The 19449-nt window shown below is 43.2% G+C and overlaps 1 protein-coding gene across 3 annotated transcripts in view; it reads left to right on the top strand.

Annotated features, from left to right (window-relative positions):
- Positions 1–19449, top strand: part of atp8b4 (ATPase phospholipid transporting 8B4) — a 62034-nt gene that overhangs the window by 22876 nt on the left and 19709 nt on the right. For all 3 annotated transcript variants that reach the window (XR_004204822.1, XM_031801531.1, XM_031801530.1), the window contains 13 exons: positions 6905–6987; positions 8026–8184; positions 8809–8897; positions 9130–9332; positions 10216–10336; positions 10476–10563; positions 10676–10719; positions 10846–11011; positions 13005–13193; positions 13540–13655; positions 16820–16984; positions 18379–18490; positions 18713–18818. Coding sequence is in view for 2 of the 3 variants with exons in the window: in XM_031801531.1 (XP_031657391.1) it covers positions 6905–6987; positions 8026–8184; positions 8809–8897; positions 9130–9332; positions 10216–10336; positions 10476–10563; positions 10676–10719; positions 10846–11011; positions 13005–13193; positions 13540–13655; positions 16820–16984; positions 18379–18490; positions 18713–18818 (1641 nt within the window). In the remaining variant the exon portion in view is untranslated. The remainder of the gene's footprint in view (positions 1–6904; positions 6988–8025; positions 8185–8808; positions 8898–9129; positions 9333–10215; positions 10337–10475; positions 10564–10675; positions 10720–10845; positions 11012–13004; positions 13194–13539; positions 13656–16819; positions 16985–18378; positions 18491–18712; positions 18819–19449) is intronic.

Raw genomic sequence — 19449 nt, 5'->3', positions numbered from 1 at the left:
ACAGAGTCAATGTGGAGGCTATATACAGGGTATTACGGTACAGAGTCAATGTGGAGGCTATATACAGGGGGTACTGGTACAGAGTCAATGTGGAGGCTATATACAGGGGGTACCGGTACAGAGTCAATGTGGAGGCTATATACAGGGTGTTTACGGTACAGAGTCAATGTGGAGGCTATATACAGGGTGTTACGGTACAGAGTCAATGTGGAGGCTATATACAGGGGGTACCAGTACAGAGTCAATGTGGAGGCTATATACAGGGTGTTACGGTACAGGGTCAATGTGGAGGCTATATACAGGGTATTACGGTACAGAGTCAATGTGGAGGCTATATACAGGGGGTACCAGTACAGAGTCAATGTGGAGGCTATATACAGGGTGTTACGGTACAGGGTCAATGTGGAGGCTATATACAGGGTGTTACGGTACAGAGTCAATTAAAAAATATATATATTACACCTTTATTTAACCAGGTAGGCTAGTTGAGAACAGGTTCTCCTTTACAATTGCGACCAGGCCAAGATAAAGAAAAGCAGTGCGACACAAAACAACAACACAGAGTTACACATGGAATAAACAAACATACAGTCAATAACACAATAGAAAAAAGTATATATACAGTGTGAGCAAATGAGGTAAGATAAGGGAGGTAAGGCAATAAATAGGCCATAGTGTCGAAATAATTACAATGTGCGGGGGCACCGGTGTCGAGGTAATTGAGGCAATTTGTACATGTAGGTAGAGTTATTAAAGTGACTATGCATAGATTATAAACAGAGAGTAGCTGTCATTCCCTGACCATAGAGAGCCATTGTTTCTCTATGGTGTTGTAGGTCAGGGCGTGACTAGGGGGTAGTCTAGTTTATTATTTCTATGTTGTGTTCTAGTTTATTTTTCTATGTTGGTGTTTTGTATGATTCCCAATTAGAGGCAGCTGGTAATCGTTGTCTCTAATTGGGGATCATATTTAAGTGGCTATTTTTTCCCACCTGTGTTTGTGGGATATTATTTAGTGTTTGTGCTGAAACCCAGGCTACATGTCTTTTATTGCGCCCCTGAAATGTTTCGTATCACAGTCATCTTTACAATGACACATCGCTCAGTCCAGACCATTGACATTCAGGGTAAACACACAGAGAATATATAATATAATAAAGATGTGGAACTATACATCCGCTGTGCCTTGGTCCGTCTCTCCTCGCGTTCGTTATTCTCCAACAAGTGTTTAAAGACCTTGATTGTATATTTGAATATTCAAATATGTAGATTTAGAACATTTTAAACAACATTTACAAAGCTAACGTTTAAATCTATCACAGCAAATACTTACATTATTTAAGCACGCAGTGCCTTCAGAAAGTATTCACACCCCTTGACTTTTACCACATTTTGTTGTGTTACAACCTGAGTTTAAAATGGATTAAATTTGAGATGTTGTGTCGCTGGCAATAACCTACAACACAAGGCCTAATATACATTGGAGTTGGTTACCTAGACATGGAATGTTCCTGAGTGGCCTAGTTACCGTTTTGACTTACACTACCAGTCAGTAGTTTGGACACACCTAATCATTTAAGGGTTTTTTCTTTATTTGGACTCATTGTAGAATAATCAGCTTTCTCTCAACCAGCTTTATTTATTTATTTATTTTATTTTTTATTTCACCTTTATTTAACCAGGTAGTCTAGTTGAGAACACCTTTATTTAACCAGGTAGGCTAGTTGAGAACAAGTTCTCATTTACAACTGCGACCTGGCCAAGATAAAGCATAGCAGTGTGAGCAGACAACAAAGAGTTACACATGGAGTAAACAATTAACAAGTCAATAACACAGTAGAAACCAAAGGGGGAGTCTATATACAATGTGTGCAAAAGGCATGAGGAGGTAGGCAAATAATTAAAATTTTGCAGATTAACACTGGAGTGATGAATGATCAGATGGTCATGTACAGGTAGAGATATTGGTGTGCAAAAGAGCAGAAAAGTAAATAAATAAAAACAGTATGGGGATGAGGTAGGTGAGAAAGGGTGGGCTATTTACCAATAGACTATGTACAGCTGCAGCGATCGGTTAGCCGCTCAGATAGCTGATGTTTGAAGTTGGTGAGGGAGATAAAAGTCTCCAACTTCAGCGATTTTTGCAATTCGTTCCAGTCACAGGCAGCAGAGTACTGGAACGAAAGGCGGCCAAATGAGGTGTTGGCTTTAGGGATGATCAGTGAGATACACCTGCTGGAGCGCGTGCTACGGATGGGTGTTGCCATCGTGACCAGTGAGCTGAGATAAGGCGGAGCTTTACCTAGCATGGACTTGTAGATGACCTGGAGCCAGTGGGTCTGGCGACGAATATGTAGCGAGGGCCAGCCGACTAGAGCATACAAGTCGCAGTGGTGGGTGGTATAAGGTGCTTTAGTGACGAAACGGATGGCACTGTGATAGACTGCATCCAGTTTGCTGAGTAGAGTGCTGGAAGCCATTTTGTAGATGACATCCCCGAAGTCGAGGATCGGTAGGATAGTCAGTTTTACTAGGGTAAGCTTGGCGGCGTGAGTGAAGGAGGCTTTGTTGCGGAATAGAAAGCCGACTCTTGATTTGATTTTCGATTGGAGATGTTTGATATGAGTCTGGAAGGAGAGTTTGCAGTCTAGCCAGACACCTAGGTACTTATAGACGTCCACATATTCTAGGTCGGAACCATCCAGGGTGGTGATGCTAGTCGGGCATGCGGGTGCAGGCAGCGACCGGTTGAAAAGCATGCATTTGGTTTTACTAGCGTTTAAGAGCAGTTGGAGGCCACGGAAGGAGTGTTGTATGGCATTGAAGCTTGTTTGGAGGTTAGATAGCACAGTGTCCAAAGACGGGCCGAAGGTATATAGAATGGTGTCGTCTGCGTAGAGGTGGATCAGGGAATCGCCCGCAGCAAGAGCAACATCATTGATATACACAGAGAAAAGAGTCGGCCCGAGAATTGAACCCTGTGGCACCCCCATAGAGACTGCCAGAGGACCAGACAGCATGCCCTCCGATTTGACGCACTGAACTCTGTCTGCAAAGTAATTGGTGAACCAGGCAAGGCAGTCATCCGAAAAACCGAGGCTCCTGAGTCTGCCGATAAGAATATGGTGATTGACAGAGTCGAAAGCCTTGGCAAGGTCGATGAAGACGGCTGCACAGTACTGTCTTTTATCGATGGCGGTTATGATATCGTTGAGTACCTTGAGTGTGGCTGAGGTGCACCCATGACCGGCTCGGAAACCAGATTGCACAGCGGAGAAGGTGCGGTGGGATTCGAGATGGTAAGTGACCTGTTTGTTGACTTGGCTTTCGAAGACCTTAGATAGGCAGGGCAGGATGGATATAGGTCTGTAACAGTTTGGGTCCAGGGTGTCTCCCCCTTTGAAGAGGGGGATGACTGCGGCAGCTTTCCAATCCTTGGGGATCTCAGACGATATGAAAGAGAGGTTGAACAGGCTGGTAATAGGGGTTGCGACAATGGTGGCAGATAGTTTCAGAAATAGAAGGTCCAGATTGTCAAGCCCAGCTGATTTGTACGGGTCCAGGTTTTGCAGCTCTTTCAGAACATCTGCTATCTGGATTTGGTTAAAGGAGAACCTGGAGAGGCTTGGGCGAGGAGCTGCGGGGGGGGCGGAGCTGTTGGCCGAGGTTGAAGTAGCCAGGCGGAAGGCATGGCCAGCCGTTGAGAAATGCTTATTGAAGTTTTCGATAATCATGGATTTATCAGTGGTGACCGTGTTACCTAGCCTCAGTGCAGTGGGCAGCTGGGAGGAGGTGCTCTTGTTCTCCATGGACTTCACGGTGTCCCAGAACTTTTTGGAGTTGGAGCTACAGGATGCAAACTTCTGCCTGAAGAAGCTGGCCTTAGCTTTCCTGACTGACTGCGTGTATTGGTTCCGGACTTCCCTGAACAGTTGCATATCACGGGGACTATTCGATGCTATTGCAGTCCGCCACAGGATGTTTTTGTGCTGGTCGAGGGCAGTCAGGTCTGGTGTGAACCAAGGGCTGTATCTGTTCTTAGTTCTGCATTTTTTGAACGGAGCATGCTTATCTAAAATGGTGAGGAAGTTACTTTTAAAGAATGACCAGGCATCCTCAACTGACGGGATGAGGTCGATGTCCTTCCAGGATACCCGGGCCAGGTCGATTAGAAAGGCCTGCTCACAGAAGTGTTTTAGGGAGCGTTTGACAGTGATGAGGGGTGGTCGTTTGACTGCGGCTCCGTAGCGGATACAGGCAATGAGGCAGTGATCGCTGAGATCCTGGTTGAAGACAGTGGAGGTGTATTTGGAGGGCCAGTTGGTCAGGATGACGTCTATGAGGGTGCCCTTGTTTACAGAGTTAGGGTTGTACCTGGTGGGTTCCTTGATGATTTGTGTGAGATTGAGGGCATCTAGCTTAGATTGTAGGACTGGCGAGGTGTTAAGCATATCCCAGTTTAGGTCACCTAACAGAACAAACTCTGAAGCTAGATGGGGGGCGATCAATTCACAAATGGTGTCCAGGGCACAGCTGGGAGCTGAGGGGGGTCGGTAGCAGGCGGCAACCGTGAGAGACTTATTTCTGGAGAGAGTAATTTTCAAAATTAGTAGTTCGAACTGTTTGGGTATGGACCTGGAAAGTATGACATTACTTTGCAGGCTATCTCTGCAGTAAACTGCAACTCCGCCCCCTTTGGCAGTTCTATCTTGACGGACGATGTTATAGTTGGGTATGGAAATCTCTGAATTTTTGGTGGCCTTCCTGAGCCAGGATTCAGACACAGCAAGGACATCAGGGTTAGCAGAGTGTGCTAAAGCAGTGAGTAAAACAAACTTAGGGAGGAGGCTTCTGATGTTGACATGCATGAAACCAAGGCTTTTTCGATCACAGAAGTCAACAAATGAGGGTGCCTGGGGACATGCAGGGCCTGGGTTTACCTCCACATCACCCGCGGAACAGAGAAGGAGTAGTATGAGGGTGCGGCTAAAGGCTATCAAAACTGGTCGCCTAGAGCGTTGGGGACAGAGAACAAGAGGAGCAGGTTTCTGGGCATGGTAGAATATATTCAGGGCATAATGCGCAGACAGGGGTATGGTGGGGTGCGGGTACAGCGGAGGTAAGCCCAGGCACTGGGTGATGATGAGAGAGGTTGTATCTCTGGACATGCTGGTAGTAATGGGTGAGGTCACCGCATGTGTGGGAGGTGGGACAAAGGAGTTATCAGGGGCTTGAAGAGTGGAACTAGGGGCTCCATTGTGAACTAAAACAATGATAACTAACCTGAACAACAGTATACAAGGCATATTGACATTTGAGAGAGACATACAGCGAGGCATACAGTAATCACAGGTGTTGAATTGGGAAAGCTAGCTAAAACAGTAGGTGAGACAACAGCTAATCAGCTAGCACAACAACAGCAGGTAAAATGGCGTAGACTAGGCAACGGGGCCAACAGATAGAACAAACAAGCAGAATGGAGTACCGTGATTAATGGACAGTCCAGCGTGCATCAGCTATGTAGCCAAGAGATCAGTGTCCAGGGGGCAGCGGTGGATGGGGCAGGGAAGCTGGCCTGGCGAGTGTTTATGAGGTAGACACCTGGAATTAATTTAAATGAACAGTTGTGCCTTCTTAAAACTTAATTTGTGGAATTATTTCCTTCTTAATGCGTTTCATTCAAGGGTTTTTTCTTTATTTGGACAATTTTTTTATTTTATTTTTTTATGCTTTCTGAAGGCACTGTGTGTTGCAGAACCGTGATTACAATATTTTCTGAATATTATAAATATATAAATAAAAACATCTTAAAAGGGTTTAGCCATCAGTGACGGAGTTGACAACAGACACTCAAAACAGACACAAGTTAAAGACGAACATTTGTAAAATATGGAAAAATGTTTCCTTTGAAAATCCCCAATAAAAACACAACTATTCTATTAAATCTTTCAGCACTCTGACGGAGTTGACAACAGACACTCAAAACAGACACAAGTTAAAGACGAACATTTGTAAAATATGGAAAAATGTTTCCTTTGAAAATTCCCAATAAAAACACAACTATTCTATTAAATCTTTCAGCACTCTGACGGAGTTGACATTATTAAAGAAATCTTACAGAGGTTCTGTCACATCCATCATTTAAGTGGACCAAGGCACAGCGTGAGTAGAGTTCCACATATTTATTATAGTGAAACTTCAAGACAACAAAGATTAAACGAACGTGCAATACGTAGCGCACCTAGGCACTTTACAAAAAACAATATCCCACAACGCAGGTGGGAAAAGGGACACACTAAGTATGATCCCCAATTAGAGGCAACGATATACAGCTGCCTCCAATTGGGAACCATACTCACCAATATAGAACTAAAATAACTATAACCCCTAGTCACGCCCTGACCTACAAGACTTATAGAGAACCCCGAGGGCTCTCTATGGTCAGGGCGTGACAGTAGTTGACAAAAAATATCATTTTTATTTTTCATTTAAGTGGTATACACAGTAGCAATGGATGTCCCGACTTTCAATCATCTCTGAGCTCATTTCCTGCTATTCTACACATTTCGCCATGAGGCTGAGTGAAAATGTTGTAGTTTTAAAGCTAAGTTCCTGCTATTTTACACATTTTGCCATGAGGCTGAGTGAAAATGTTTGTAATTTTAAAGCTAATTTCCTGTCATTTAAAAAAAATAAAAAATGATGACATGTGGTACTTTCTTGTACTTCAACATTGTTGGTAGCTAACAGTGCCCATGCAGTGCTTGTTTTATTGAATCCTAAAGAAAAAAAAAATAATAATAATAATTACTGTCATAATACCATTTTTACATGTACTTTCTAAGCAAATACCTGGTTAACGTATTCTTGTACTGTACAATAAAATCCCAATGTTTCTGCATAGGGAGACCAATCTGAAGGTTCGTCAGGCTTTGACTGTGACCTCAGACTTGGGAGCAGACATAACAAAGCTGGTTGACTTCAATGGTAACAGTATAACCATTTATGCTGCATTCTGTGTGTATTAAAATAACTAGACATCTGTAGTTTATATAGCGTTACCGTGGCTCTCTCTTCCTGGTATTTGACCTTGGATTGTCTGGTTGTTGCTATGACGAACTCAGGGGTAATTTTTGTCTGATACTTGAGTGTCTATTTTGGAGGCTGTTTTGAGGTAAGTGGAGCGGCTGTTTCCATGGTTCGGGCACGTCCTTGTGTCTTACTGTTGTGCTGTTTTGCTCTCCTGTGTAATTACTATGGAATTACTGATCTGGAAACAGAGCTGGTCTCAGTAACTAGTGGAAATGAAGGTTTATTTTATTTTACCTTTATTTAACCAGGCAAGTCAGTTAAGAACACATTCTTATTTACAATGACGGCCTGGGAATAGTGGGGTTAACTGCCTGTTCAGGGGCAGAACGACAGATTTGTACCTTGTCAGCTCGGGGGTTTGAACTCGCAACCTTCCGGTTACTAGTCCAACGCTCTAACCACTAGGCTACCCTGCCACCCCAAGGTGAAGAGTTAGTGTATGTTGTGCTTGTCTGGGAACATTTGGTGTTTTTTTCGTCATAGACATACATATATTTGAGTTTCATTAGGTCTGTGTGTGTTCATGCTATACGCCTGTGTACATATATATGTGTGCAATTATGTAGCTTTTTCCCTTTTATGTCGTTTTTTCTTCTTTTTCATTGCAACGTAGGAGGCCCAGGTTTAAATCCCTGTTGTCTCTGTTGGGGTAGTATTGACACTGACAATACAATGTCATACACCAAAAAGCACATAGCTAATGCAGCACATAGAAGACAGAGAAACAGACAAGAGTAAACATCTTGCTGACTATGCAGAACCGCATAGAAATAGAATAACTAGAAGGGGTTCATTCCAATTCAAGTCAACTGTTATGTTATGGCTTTACTCATTCTAGCAGTTATACTTCTATGGTAGACGTCTTGATGCTGCCTGCTGTGCTGACTGCCTGGCTTCCTGTGGTGAATCGGTGTCAAATATTTTCCTACTCAGGAGAAGTTATCTGTGAGCCTCCCAACAACAAGCTGGACAAGTTCACAGGTACTCTGTACTGGAGAGATAACAAGTACCCTCTGGATAATGAAAAGATGCTGCTGAGAGGCTGTGTGCTCCGGAACACGGAGTGGTGCTTCGGAATGGTCGTCTTTGCTGGTATGAATGAACAGTCTTGATGTATGGTATTCATATTATGAAGTCATCCGTTATCGGTCAAAATTCTGATGACTTCCTAATATGGATGCCGTGTTATCGCTGTTTTGTTGTCACGGATTTCACCATGTCTGGCTGGCTACCTGTGTACATCTCATTAGACCTCCCACTTTTATTTTTTTAAATTTATTTTACCTTTATTTAACTAGGCAAGTCAGTTAAGGAGAAATTCTTATTTTCAATGACGGCCTAGGAACAATGGGTTAACTGCCTTGTTCAGGGGCAGAAGGACAGATTTGTACCTTGTCAGCTCGGGGATTTGAACTTTCGGTTACTAGTCCAACGCTCTAACCACTAGGCTACCCTGTCGCCCCAACGAGAGAGTATTCAGGAGTCTCATTTGTAATCAAATGAGAAGACCTAATGTCGTACAGGGTTGTTGTATGTTCATGTTTAATTGCTACCAATTACATTTAGTGTATCTCTGTCACTTCACGTGTCTAAGATTTAACACCCATCTGACCAACACGTACTGACCCTGAACGGTCAGATCGTTGATATAGCTACTAGCTTCTCTCTTCTTTATTGTCGTCCTCTACGTGATGTGTGATTCCTTTACCCCTCTAGGGCTGCAAACCAAACTGATGCAGAACTGTGGGAGGACTAAATTCAAAAGGACCAGCATTGATAAACTGATGAACACTTTAGTTTTATGGGTGAGTACTTTTTTCCCACATCGTCTGAAGTGCTCACAACAAAAGAAAAGGACATTGCCTTTTTTGATGGTTAAAAAATATAAAAGGTCCATGTTGCAACTGGCTCAACGTACATAGTTGCCGAGTTTAATAAAGGTAAAATAAAATGAATTCATGAATTAAAATGTGAAATTCTGACTGTTTATGAAATGGTGCTAGTATTGAATACCAACTTGCTGATCTCTACTGCCAGATATTTGGCTTCCTAGTCTGCATGGGTGTGATCCTGGCTATTGGCAACACCATCTGGGAGCAGAAGGTTGGGAGGAGCTTCAGTGTCTATCTCCTGTGGGATGAACCAATCAGAAACAACAATGTGGTGTTCTCTGGGTTCCTCACCTTCTGGTCTTACATCATCATCCTCAACACAATGGTGCCCATCTCTCTCTACGTCAGGTTGGTTTGTCTGTCTGTCTGTCTGTCTGTCTGTCTGTCTGTCTGTCTGTCTGTCTGTCTGTCTGTCTGTCTGTCTGTCTGTCTGTCTGTCTGTCTGTCTGTCTGTCTGTCTGTCTGTCTCTCTGTCTGTCTGTCTGTCTGTCTGTCTGTCTGTCTGTCTGGTCTTACATCATCATTCTCAACACAGTTGTACTCACCTCTACGTCAGGTACAGAACCAGCAACAGTGGAGATCATTTAATTAATATGGCATTTTTTACTTAAAGCTAGTTACTTAGCTAGCTACTAGCTACTTAGTTGCTCCATCCATTGTTTGACTTATAAATTGATGATATATACACCTATTGATTCTTGAAGAATAGAACTTATAAATTCCTCAACTGTCGCATCAGAACCCAACATAAAAGTCGGTTTGACCCCAATGTTTGTAAACAAGGCCAACGTAAACAAACACTGTAGAGCCTCATAACACGGTTCAACTATAATGGTTGTATCATGTATGGTCAGTCCTTGCATCCATAGCTCTGTCCATGAATTTGAGAGTGGTTACATTTATCCAGGCCGATCCGTCAGCTTTTTACCCAAACAGAGGCAGGGCGGGCGCTTTGTTATTGTTTCAACTAAAGATTCTATCTTGAACTGAGTTCGATTTAACTCACCTATTAGTTTAACTACCTCGTATCTTAACTCAACTTTTAGCTTAACTCAGCTCTTAGCTTAACTCAACTCTTAGCTTAACTCAGCTCTTAGCTTAACTCAGCTTTTAGCTTAACTCAACTCTTAGCTTAACTCAACTCTTAGCTTAACTCAACTCTTAGCTTAACTCAACTCTTAACTTAACTCACCTCTTAGGTTAACTTACCTTGTACTCCTCTTTGTCTAAGTGTGGAGGTTATTCGTCTGGGCCACAGTTACTTTATTAACTGGGACAGGAAGATGTATTACATCCAGAAGGACACTCCAGCTGAGGCCAGAACCACCACGCTCAATGAGGAGCTGGGTCAGGTGGGTGAACGAATGGATGGATGAATTCAATCATTATTTAACGTATACATTTATAGATGAACGTTATATATGAACGGATGAATGAATGAAGTTGCTTCAGCCAAGTGACAAAACAATCCTCGTTGATCCTTGTTGCCAGGTGGAGTTTATCTTCTCAGACAAGACAGGAACTCTCACACAAAACATCATGGTCTTCAACAAATGCTCCATCAACGGGAAGAGCTATGGTACGAGTTCAGTACCCAGTTCCTGCGTACTGTGGTTCCTCTCAAGGTTTCTTCATTCTATTCTTCTGCAATTTGATTGACTGATTATTTGTTCTCTCTTGTGTCCTTTCAGGTGATGTGTATGATGAATTCGGCCATAAAGTGGAAATTACAGAGGTATGAATAAGGAACTGGATAACATAGATAACTACATTATGGACAGTACAAGTTATATATTGCAGTAATACAATAGTGAAGTTAAACTATAAGTTAGTAACTGTGTTCTGGTCCATCTCCCTCCAGAGAACGGCCTGTGTAGATTTCTCTTTCAACCCTCTGAGTGACAGGAAGTTTAAGTTTCATGACCATAGCCTGTTGGAGGCCATCAAGATGGAGGAGCCATCAGTGCAGGACTTCTTCAGACTGCTGGCTTTGTGTCATACTGTCATGCCTGAGGAGAAGAATGAAGGTAATGTATAGATAATAAATAGGACAGGTAATGTATAGATAATACATGGGACAGGTAATGCAGAGATAATAAATAGGACAGGTAATGTATAGATAATAAATAGGACAGGTAATGCATAGATAATAAATGGCACAGGCAATGCAGAGATAATAAATAGGACAGGTCATGCAGAGATAATAAATAGGACAGGTTATGTATCGATAATAAATGGGACAGGGAATGCAGAAATAATAAGGACAGGTCATGTATAGATAATAAATAGGACAGGTAATGTAGTGATAATAAATTGTACAGGTAATGTTGAGATAATAAATGGTACAGGTAATGTATAGATAATAAATAGGACAGGTAATGTAGAGATAATACATGGGACAGGTGATGCAGAGATAATAAATAGGACAGGTAATGTAGAGATAATAAATGGGACAGGTAATGTAGGGATAATAAATAGGACAGGTATTGTATAGATAATACATAGGACAGGTAATGTAGAGATAATACATGGGACAGGTAATGTAGGGATAATAAATGGGACAGGTAATGTATAGATAATAAATAGGACAGGTCATGTAGAGATAATAAATAGGACAGGTAATGTAGTGATAATAAATGGGACAGGTAGTGTTGAGATAATAAATGGTACAGGTCATGTAGATATAGTAAATGGGACAGGTAATGTAGAGATACTGTACAGCTGTAACCTCAGTGCAGGAGTTCTTTGGACTGATAACCTAAAGATAACATGTAGATAATGTATATATAATGTGTAGATAATGAATAGATAACGTATAGATAACATATAGATAATGTAATGTATAGAGACTTTAGGCATGTGTCCAGGTGTAACATCACTACTGGTGTTCTTCAGATTACTGGACTGGTCATGTCTTAGGGTGAAGGTAAAGTGGGCAGCTGAGTGAAGGTAAACTAGACTTCTTAGTGAAGGTAAAGTAGGCAGCTGAGTGAAGGTAAACTAGACTTCTGAGTGAAGGTAAAGTAGACAGCTGAGTGAAGGTAAACTAGACTTCTGAGTGAAGGTAAACTAGACTTCTGAGTGAAGGTAAACTAGACTTCTGAGTGAAAGTAAATTATACTTCTGAGTGAAGGTAAACTAGACTTCTGAGTGAAGGTAAAGTAGACTTCTGAGTGAAGGTAAAGTAGACTTCTAAGTGCCGGTAAAGTAGACAGCTGAGTGAAGGTAAACTAGACTTCTGAGTGAAGGTAAACTAGACTTCTGAGTGAAGGTAAACTAGACTTCTGAGTGAAGGTAAAGTAGGCAGCTGAGTGAAGGTAAAGTGGACTGCTGTACACTAGTCTGAAGGATATGACATGAGTCAAGTCTTGTAGCCCAGCGGGCGAAGCTGGCTATAATGACGTCAATTCAACCAGTTTTGTCTGCTGGGAAATCTGTCTAGATAATACTGATCAATTAATTATATGTTGACTCACAATTCCCTGCTACTCCTCATGTGGATAGTGCAGCCTAACAAATCAGTCTAACAAAAAACATATTTCTCTTCTTCTTCCTCAAACATATTCTTCTTCTTCCTCTTCCTCTTCCTCTTATTCTTCTTCTTCTTCTTCTTCTTCTTCCTCAAACATATTCCTCTTCTTCCTCTTCTTCCTCTTCTTCTTCTTCCACTTCTTCTTCCTCTTCTTCCTCTTCTTCTTCCCCTTCCTCTTCTTCCACTTCTTCTTCCTCTTCTTCCTCTTCTTCTTCCCCTTCTTCTTCTTCTTCTTCCTCTTCTTCCTATTCCTCTTCTTCTTCCTATTCCTCTTCTTCTTCTTCTTCTTCTTCCTCTTCTTCTTCTTCTTCTTCTTCTTCTTCTTCTTCTTCTTCTTCCTCTTCTTCCTCTTCTTCTTCCCCTTCCTCTTCTTCTTCTTCTTCCTCTTCTTCTTCTTCTTCCTCTTCTTCTTCTTCTTCCTCAAACATATTCCTCTTCTTCCTCTTCTTCCTCTTCCTCTTCTTTTTCTTCTTCTCTCCTCCATGTAGGGGATCTGGTGTACCAGGCCCAGTCGCCTGACGAGGGAGCCCTTGTCACGGCCGCACGGAACTTTGGCTTTGTGTTTCGTTCCAGAACCCCGGAGACCGTCACGCTGTACGAGATGGGGACGGCCGTCAACTACCAGCTCCTGGCCATCCTCGACTTCAACAACGTGCGCAAGAGAATGAGTGTCATTGGTTAGGTCTTCACCTTTAAAAAAGCAAAGATCTTGTTTTGCTGTCTCCAAAATGTGTTGTGTAGCAAAGCAAAACGTTAAGTTATCGTAAAGTTGGAAGATACAATACAGTCAATGATGACTTCATTTTCTTGAATATTTATTTAAACGTACACATAGCAGTGTTAGTATCAATTGTTTCAAGCTTTAGACTGCGAGGTGTTATGTTCTTGTCCGGCATCTTGATGTCATTAGTTATTCACTGTCAATGAGGTCTTTGATCAATAGGTTTCAATCCACTGACTCAAAATACCTTCACCTTCAAAGTCTCCTCAAGGTTTAATGACTCAGGTATTTGTCTGCTCCAGTGAGGAACCCAGCGGGCCACATCAAGCTGTACTGTAAAGGAGCTGACACCATCATCTTCGACAGACTGGACCCGTCCAACCATGTTCTCATGAACACTACCTCAGAGCATCTTTACGTAGGTTTTTATACTACATGCAGCAGCCTGACAGTCACTCACAGCAAGCAGCCTCACAGTCACTCACAGCAAGCAGACTCACAGTCACTCACAGCAAGCAGCCTCACAGTCACTCATAACAAGCAGCCTCACAGTCACTCATAACAAGCAGCCTCACAGTCACTCACAGCAAGCAGCCTCACAGTCACTCACAGCAAGCAGCCTCACAGTCACTCACAGCAAGCAGCCTCACAGTCACTCATAACAAGCAGCCTCACAGTCACTCACAGAAAGCAGCCTCACAGTCACTCACAGCAAGCAGCCTCACAGTCACTCATAACAAGCAGCCTCACAGTCACTCATAACAAGCAGCCTCACAGTCAATCACAGCAAGCAGCCTCACAGTCAATCACAGCAAGCAGCCTCACAGTCACTCATAACAAGCAGCATCACAGTCACTCACAGCAAGCAGCCTCACAATCACTCATAACAAGCAACCTCACAGTCACTCACAGCAAGTAGCCTCATAGTCACCCTTAACAAGCAGCCTCACAGTCACTCACAGCAAGCAGCCTCACAGTCACTCATAACAAGCAGCCTCACAGTCACTCACATCAAGCAGCCTCACAATCACTCATAACAAGCAACCTCACAGTCACTCACAGCAAGCAGCCTCATAGTCACCCTTAACAAGCAGCCTCACAGTCACTCACAGCAAGCAGTCTCACAGTCACTCACAGCAAGCAGCCTCACAGTCACTCATAACAAGCAGCCTCAAAGTCACTCACAGCAAGCAGCCTCATAGTCACCCTTAACAAGCAGCATCACAGTCACTCATAACAAGCAGCCTCACAGTCACTCACAGCAAGCAGCCTCACAGTCACTCACAGCAAGCAGCCTCATAGTCACCCTTAACAAGCAGCATCACAGTCACTCATTACAAGCAGCCTCACAGTCACTCACAGCAAGCAGCCTCACAGTTACTCATAACAAGCAGCCTCACAGTCACTCACAGCAAGCAGCCTCACAGTCACTCACAACAAGCAGCCTCATAGTCACTCACAGCAAGCAGCCTCATAGTCACTCATAACAAGCAGCCTCACAGTCACTCACAGCAAGCAGCCTCATAGTCACTCACAGCAAGCAGCCTCATAGTCACTCACAGCAAGCAGCCTCATAGTCACTCACAGCAAGCAGCCTCATAGTCACTCACAGCAAGCAGTCTCACAGTCACTCACAGCAAGAAGCCTCACAGTCACTCATAACAAGCAGCCTCAATGTCACTCACAGCAAGCAGCCTCACAATCACTCATAACAAGCAACCGCACAGTCACTCACAGCAAGCAGCCTCATAGTCACCCTTAACAAGCAGCATCACAGTCACTCACAGAAAGCAGCCTCACAGTCACTCATAACAAGCAGCCTCACAGTCACTCACATCAAGCAGCCTCACAATCACTCATAACAAGCAACCTCACAGTCACTCACAGCAAGCAGCCTCATAGTCACCCTTAACAAGCAGCATCACAGTCACTCACAGAAAGCAGCCTCACAGTCACTCATAACAAGCAGCCTCACAGTCACTCACATCAAGCAGCCTCACAATCACTCATAACAAGCAACCTCACAGTCACTCACAGCAAGCAGCCTCATAGTCACCCTTAACAAGCAGCCTCACAGTCACTCACAGCAAGCAGTCTCACAGTCACTCACAGCAAGCAGCCTCACAGTCACTCATAACAAGCAGCCTCAAAGTCACTCACAGCAAGCAGCCTCATAGTCACCCTTAACAAGCAGCATCACAGTCACTCATAACAAGCAGCCTCACAGTCACTCACAGCAAGCAGCCTCACAGTCACTCACAGCAAGCAGCCTCATAGTCACCCTTAACAAGCAGCATCACAGTCACTCATTACAAGCAGCCTCACAGTCACTCACAGCAAGCAGCCTCACAGTTACTCATAACAAGCAGCCTCACAGTCACTCACAGCAAGCAGCCTCACAGTCACTCACAACAAGCAGCCTCATAGTCACTCACAGCAAGCAGCCTCATAGTCACTCATAACAAGCAGCCTCACAGTCACTCACAGCAAGCAGCCTCATAGTCACTCACAGCAAGCAGCCTCATAGTCACTCACAGCAAGCAGCCTCATAGTCACTCACAGCAAGCAGCCTCATAGTCACTCACAGCAAGCAGTCTCACAGTCACTCACAGCAAGCAGCCTCACAGTCACTCATAACAAGCAGCCTCAATGTCACTCACAGCAAGCAGCCTCACAATCACTCATAACAAGCAACCGCACAGTCACTCACAGCAAGCAGCCTCATAGTCACCCTTAACAAGCAGCATCACAGTCACTCACAGAAAGCAGCCTCACAGTCACTCATAACAAGCAGCCTCAAAGTCACTCACAGCAAGCAGCCTCATAGTCACCCTTAACAAGCAGCATCACAGTCACTCATAACAAGCAGCCTCACAGTCACTCACAGCAAGCAGCCTCATAGTCACTCACAGCAAGCAGCCTCATAGTCACTCACAGCAAGCAGCCTCATAGTCACTCACAGCAAGCAGCGTCATAGTCACTCATAACAAGCAGCCTCACAGTCACTCACAGCAAGCAGCCTCATAGTCACTCACAGCAAGCAGCCTCATAGTCACTCATAACAAGCAGCCTCACAGTCACTCACAGCAAGCAGCCTCATAGTCACTCACAGCAAGCAGCCTCATAGTCACTCACAGCAAGCAGCCTCATAGTCACTCACAGCAAGCAGCCTCATAGTCACTCACAGCAAGCAGCCTCATAGTCACTCACAGCAAGCAGCCTCATAGTCACTCATAACAAGCAGCCTCACAGTCACTCACAGCAAGCAGCCTCATAGTCACTCACATCAAGCAGCCTCATAGTCAACCTTTACAAGCAGCATCACAGTCACTCACAACAAGTGTCATCCGGGTTTGGCCGGGGTAGGCCGTCATTGTAAATAAGAATTTGTTCTTAACTGACTTGCCTAGTTAAATAAAGGTTAAATAAATACAAATGAATGAAGAGGACATTTCTCTGATCAAATTCAACAACCTAGCAGCATTAAAACGTATATAACTAAATTCATTTAAAAATAGTCCTAATCAATTTGCTTCATCTCAATACAGATACCTTGAATTATCTGAATCATGTTTGTTGCAGGAGTTTGCTGGTGAAGGCTTGCGAACACTGGCCCTGGCCTACAAAGACCTAGATGAGAATGTATTAGAGGAATGGATGAAGAGGCTCCTGTATGCCAGCACTGTGATAGAGAACAGAGAGGAGGGACTGGCTGATCTCTATGAGGAAATAGAGACAGGCCTCATGGTAAGAGGCTGATTTATAGACGGACTTATAGATTGACCTATAGACTGATTTCTGGACTGACATATGGACATATATAGACCAACCTATAGACGGATATATAGAATGACCTATAAACTGATATATAGACTGATTTCTAGACTGACCTATAGACTGATTTCTAGACTGACCTATAGACTGATATATAGACTGATTTCTAGACTGACCTATAGACTGATATATAGACTGATTTCTAGACTGACCTATAGACTGACCTATAGACTGATATATAGACTGATTTCTAGATTGACCTATAGACTTATATATAGACTGACCCATAGACTGATATATAGACTGACCTATAGACTGATACATAGACTGACCTATAGACTGATATATAGACTGACCTATAGACTGACCTATAGACTGATTTCTAGACTGACCTATAGACTGACCTACAGACTGATATATAGACTGATCTATAGATTGATATGTAGACTGACCTATAGACTGATATATAGACTGATTTCTAGACTGACCTATAGACTGACCTATAGACTGATATATAGACTGATTTCTAGACTGACCTATAGACTGATATATAGATGGATTTCTAGACTGACCTATAGACTGACCTATAGACTGATTTCTAGACTGACCTATAGACTGACCTATAGACTAACCTATAGACTGACTTATAGACTGATATATAGATGGATTTCTAGAGTGACCTATAGACTGACCTATAGACTGATTTCTAGACTGACCTATAGACTGACCTATAGACTGACTTATAGACTGATATATAGACTGATTTCTAGACTGACCTATAGACTGATCTATAGACTGATATATAGACTGATTTCTAGACTGACCTATAAACTGATATATAGACTGATTTCTAGACTGACCTATAGACTGATATATAGAGTGACCTATTGACTGATATATAGAGTGACCTATAGACTGATATATAGACTGACCTATAGACTGATATATAGACTGACCTATAACTTGATATATAGACTGATTTCTAGACTGACCTATAGACTGATATATAGACTGACCTATAGACGGACCTATAGACTGACGTATAGATTGACCTATAGACTGATATATAGACTGATTTCTAGACTGACCTATAGACTGACCTATAGACTGACCTATAGACTGACCTATAGACTGACCTATAAAGAACAGAGAGGATGGACTGGCTGCTCTCTATGAGGATATAAAGGGTTGATGTAAGACTGACCTTTAGACTGACCAGAGGCAACAGTATCCTAGATGCCCTGCCGTTATGCCCTTGATCAAGGCACTTAACCCTTCAACAGTTCCTGGGACGCTGCACCATGGCTGACTCAGTCTGGGGTGTGTTCTCAGGGGTTCTACTGGTTGTTTGTTTTTCCCCTCTCAAGCTCCTAGGAGCCACAGCAGTAGAAGACAAACTGCAGGAGGGGGTTCCTGAAACAATCGCCTGTTTGACCCTGGCCAACATCAAGATCTGGGTTCTCACTGGGGATAAGTTAGGTAAGCACCAATGAAGAGATGGACCAATGTCTTGAACCATGAAGTTTACTCCCTCTACAAATACTTTATTTTGGAGTACTACTGATATAGATTACTGCGTTGTTGGGAAAGTGCGTGCAGGAAAGGCATTTCACAGTAATACATTTGTATTCAGTGTCAATGATACATTGACAATACTGAACATAAAATTGGAGGTAACGTGACATATTCTGTGGTTTGCAGAGACGGCGATGAACATCGGCTACTCCTGCAACATGCTGAGAGACGATATGAACGAAGTGTTTATCATATCAGGACATTCCGTCTTAGAGGTGCAGCAGCAACTCAGGTTAGGCCTCATGGTCATGAAACAGACTCTCAGTCATCACTATACCTGCAGGTAATCAATCATCTGTGTCTGTTATTGCAGGCTTTCTGGGGTTTCAGGCTGGGTTTCTTTCTGTAAAGCACTTTGTGACAACTGATGATGGGGGTGGGGAAAAAAAGGGCTTTTATAAAAAAAAATAAAAAAAACATTTGATTGATTGACCTGCATGTTAAAAAGTGACTGGCTGGCTGGCTGACTGGCTGGCTGACTGGCTGGCTGGCTGGCTGACTGGCTGACTGGCTGGCTGGCTGACTGGCTGGCTGACTTGGTCACGTGACAAGGTCCCCCAAGGGATTCTGTTTCCTCCTTCCACTTTAGTTGGACTAAGAACTTGTTATTCTCCCAACAATTGATCCCAGAGGGAAGCTATCACCATGACAGCCAGCCAGTCAGCCAGCCAGTCAGCCAGTCAGCCAGCCAGTCAGCCAGCCAGCCAGTCAGCCAGTCAGCCAGCCAGTCAGTCAGTCAGCCAGCCAGCCAGCCCCATTGGCCCAATCGGTTGTTTTTTAAATGTTTCATCTGAGTGAGAGGAAAAGAGAGATAATGAACATTCATTGTAGTGTCCTTCTATTTCTATATTTGGACATTAAAT

This window comes from Oncorhynchus kisutch, linkage group LG22 (genome assembly GCF_002021735.2).
Source record: "Oncorhynchus kisutch isolate 150728-3 linkage group LG22, Okis_V2, whole genome shotgun sequence".
NCBI classification, from domain to species: Eukaryota; Metazoa; Chordata; class Actinopteri; order Salmoniformes; family Salmonidae; genus Oncorhynchus; species Oncorhynchus kisutch.
This window is presented reverse-complemented; position numbering and strand designations above follow the sequence as displayed.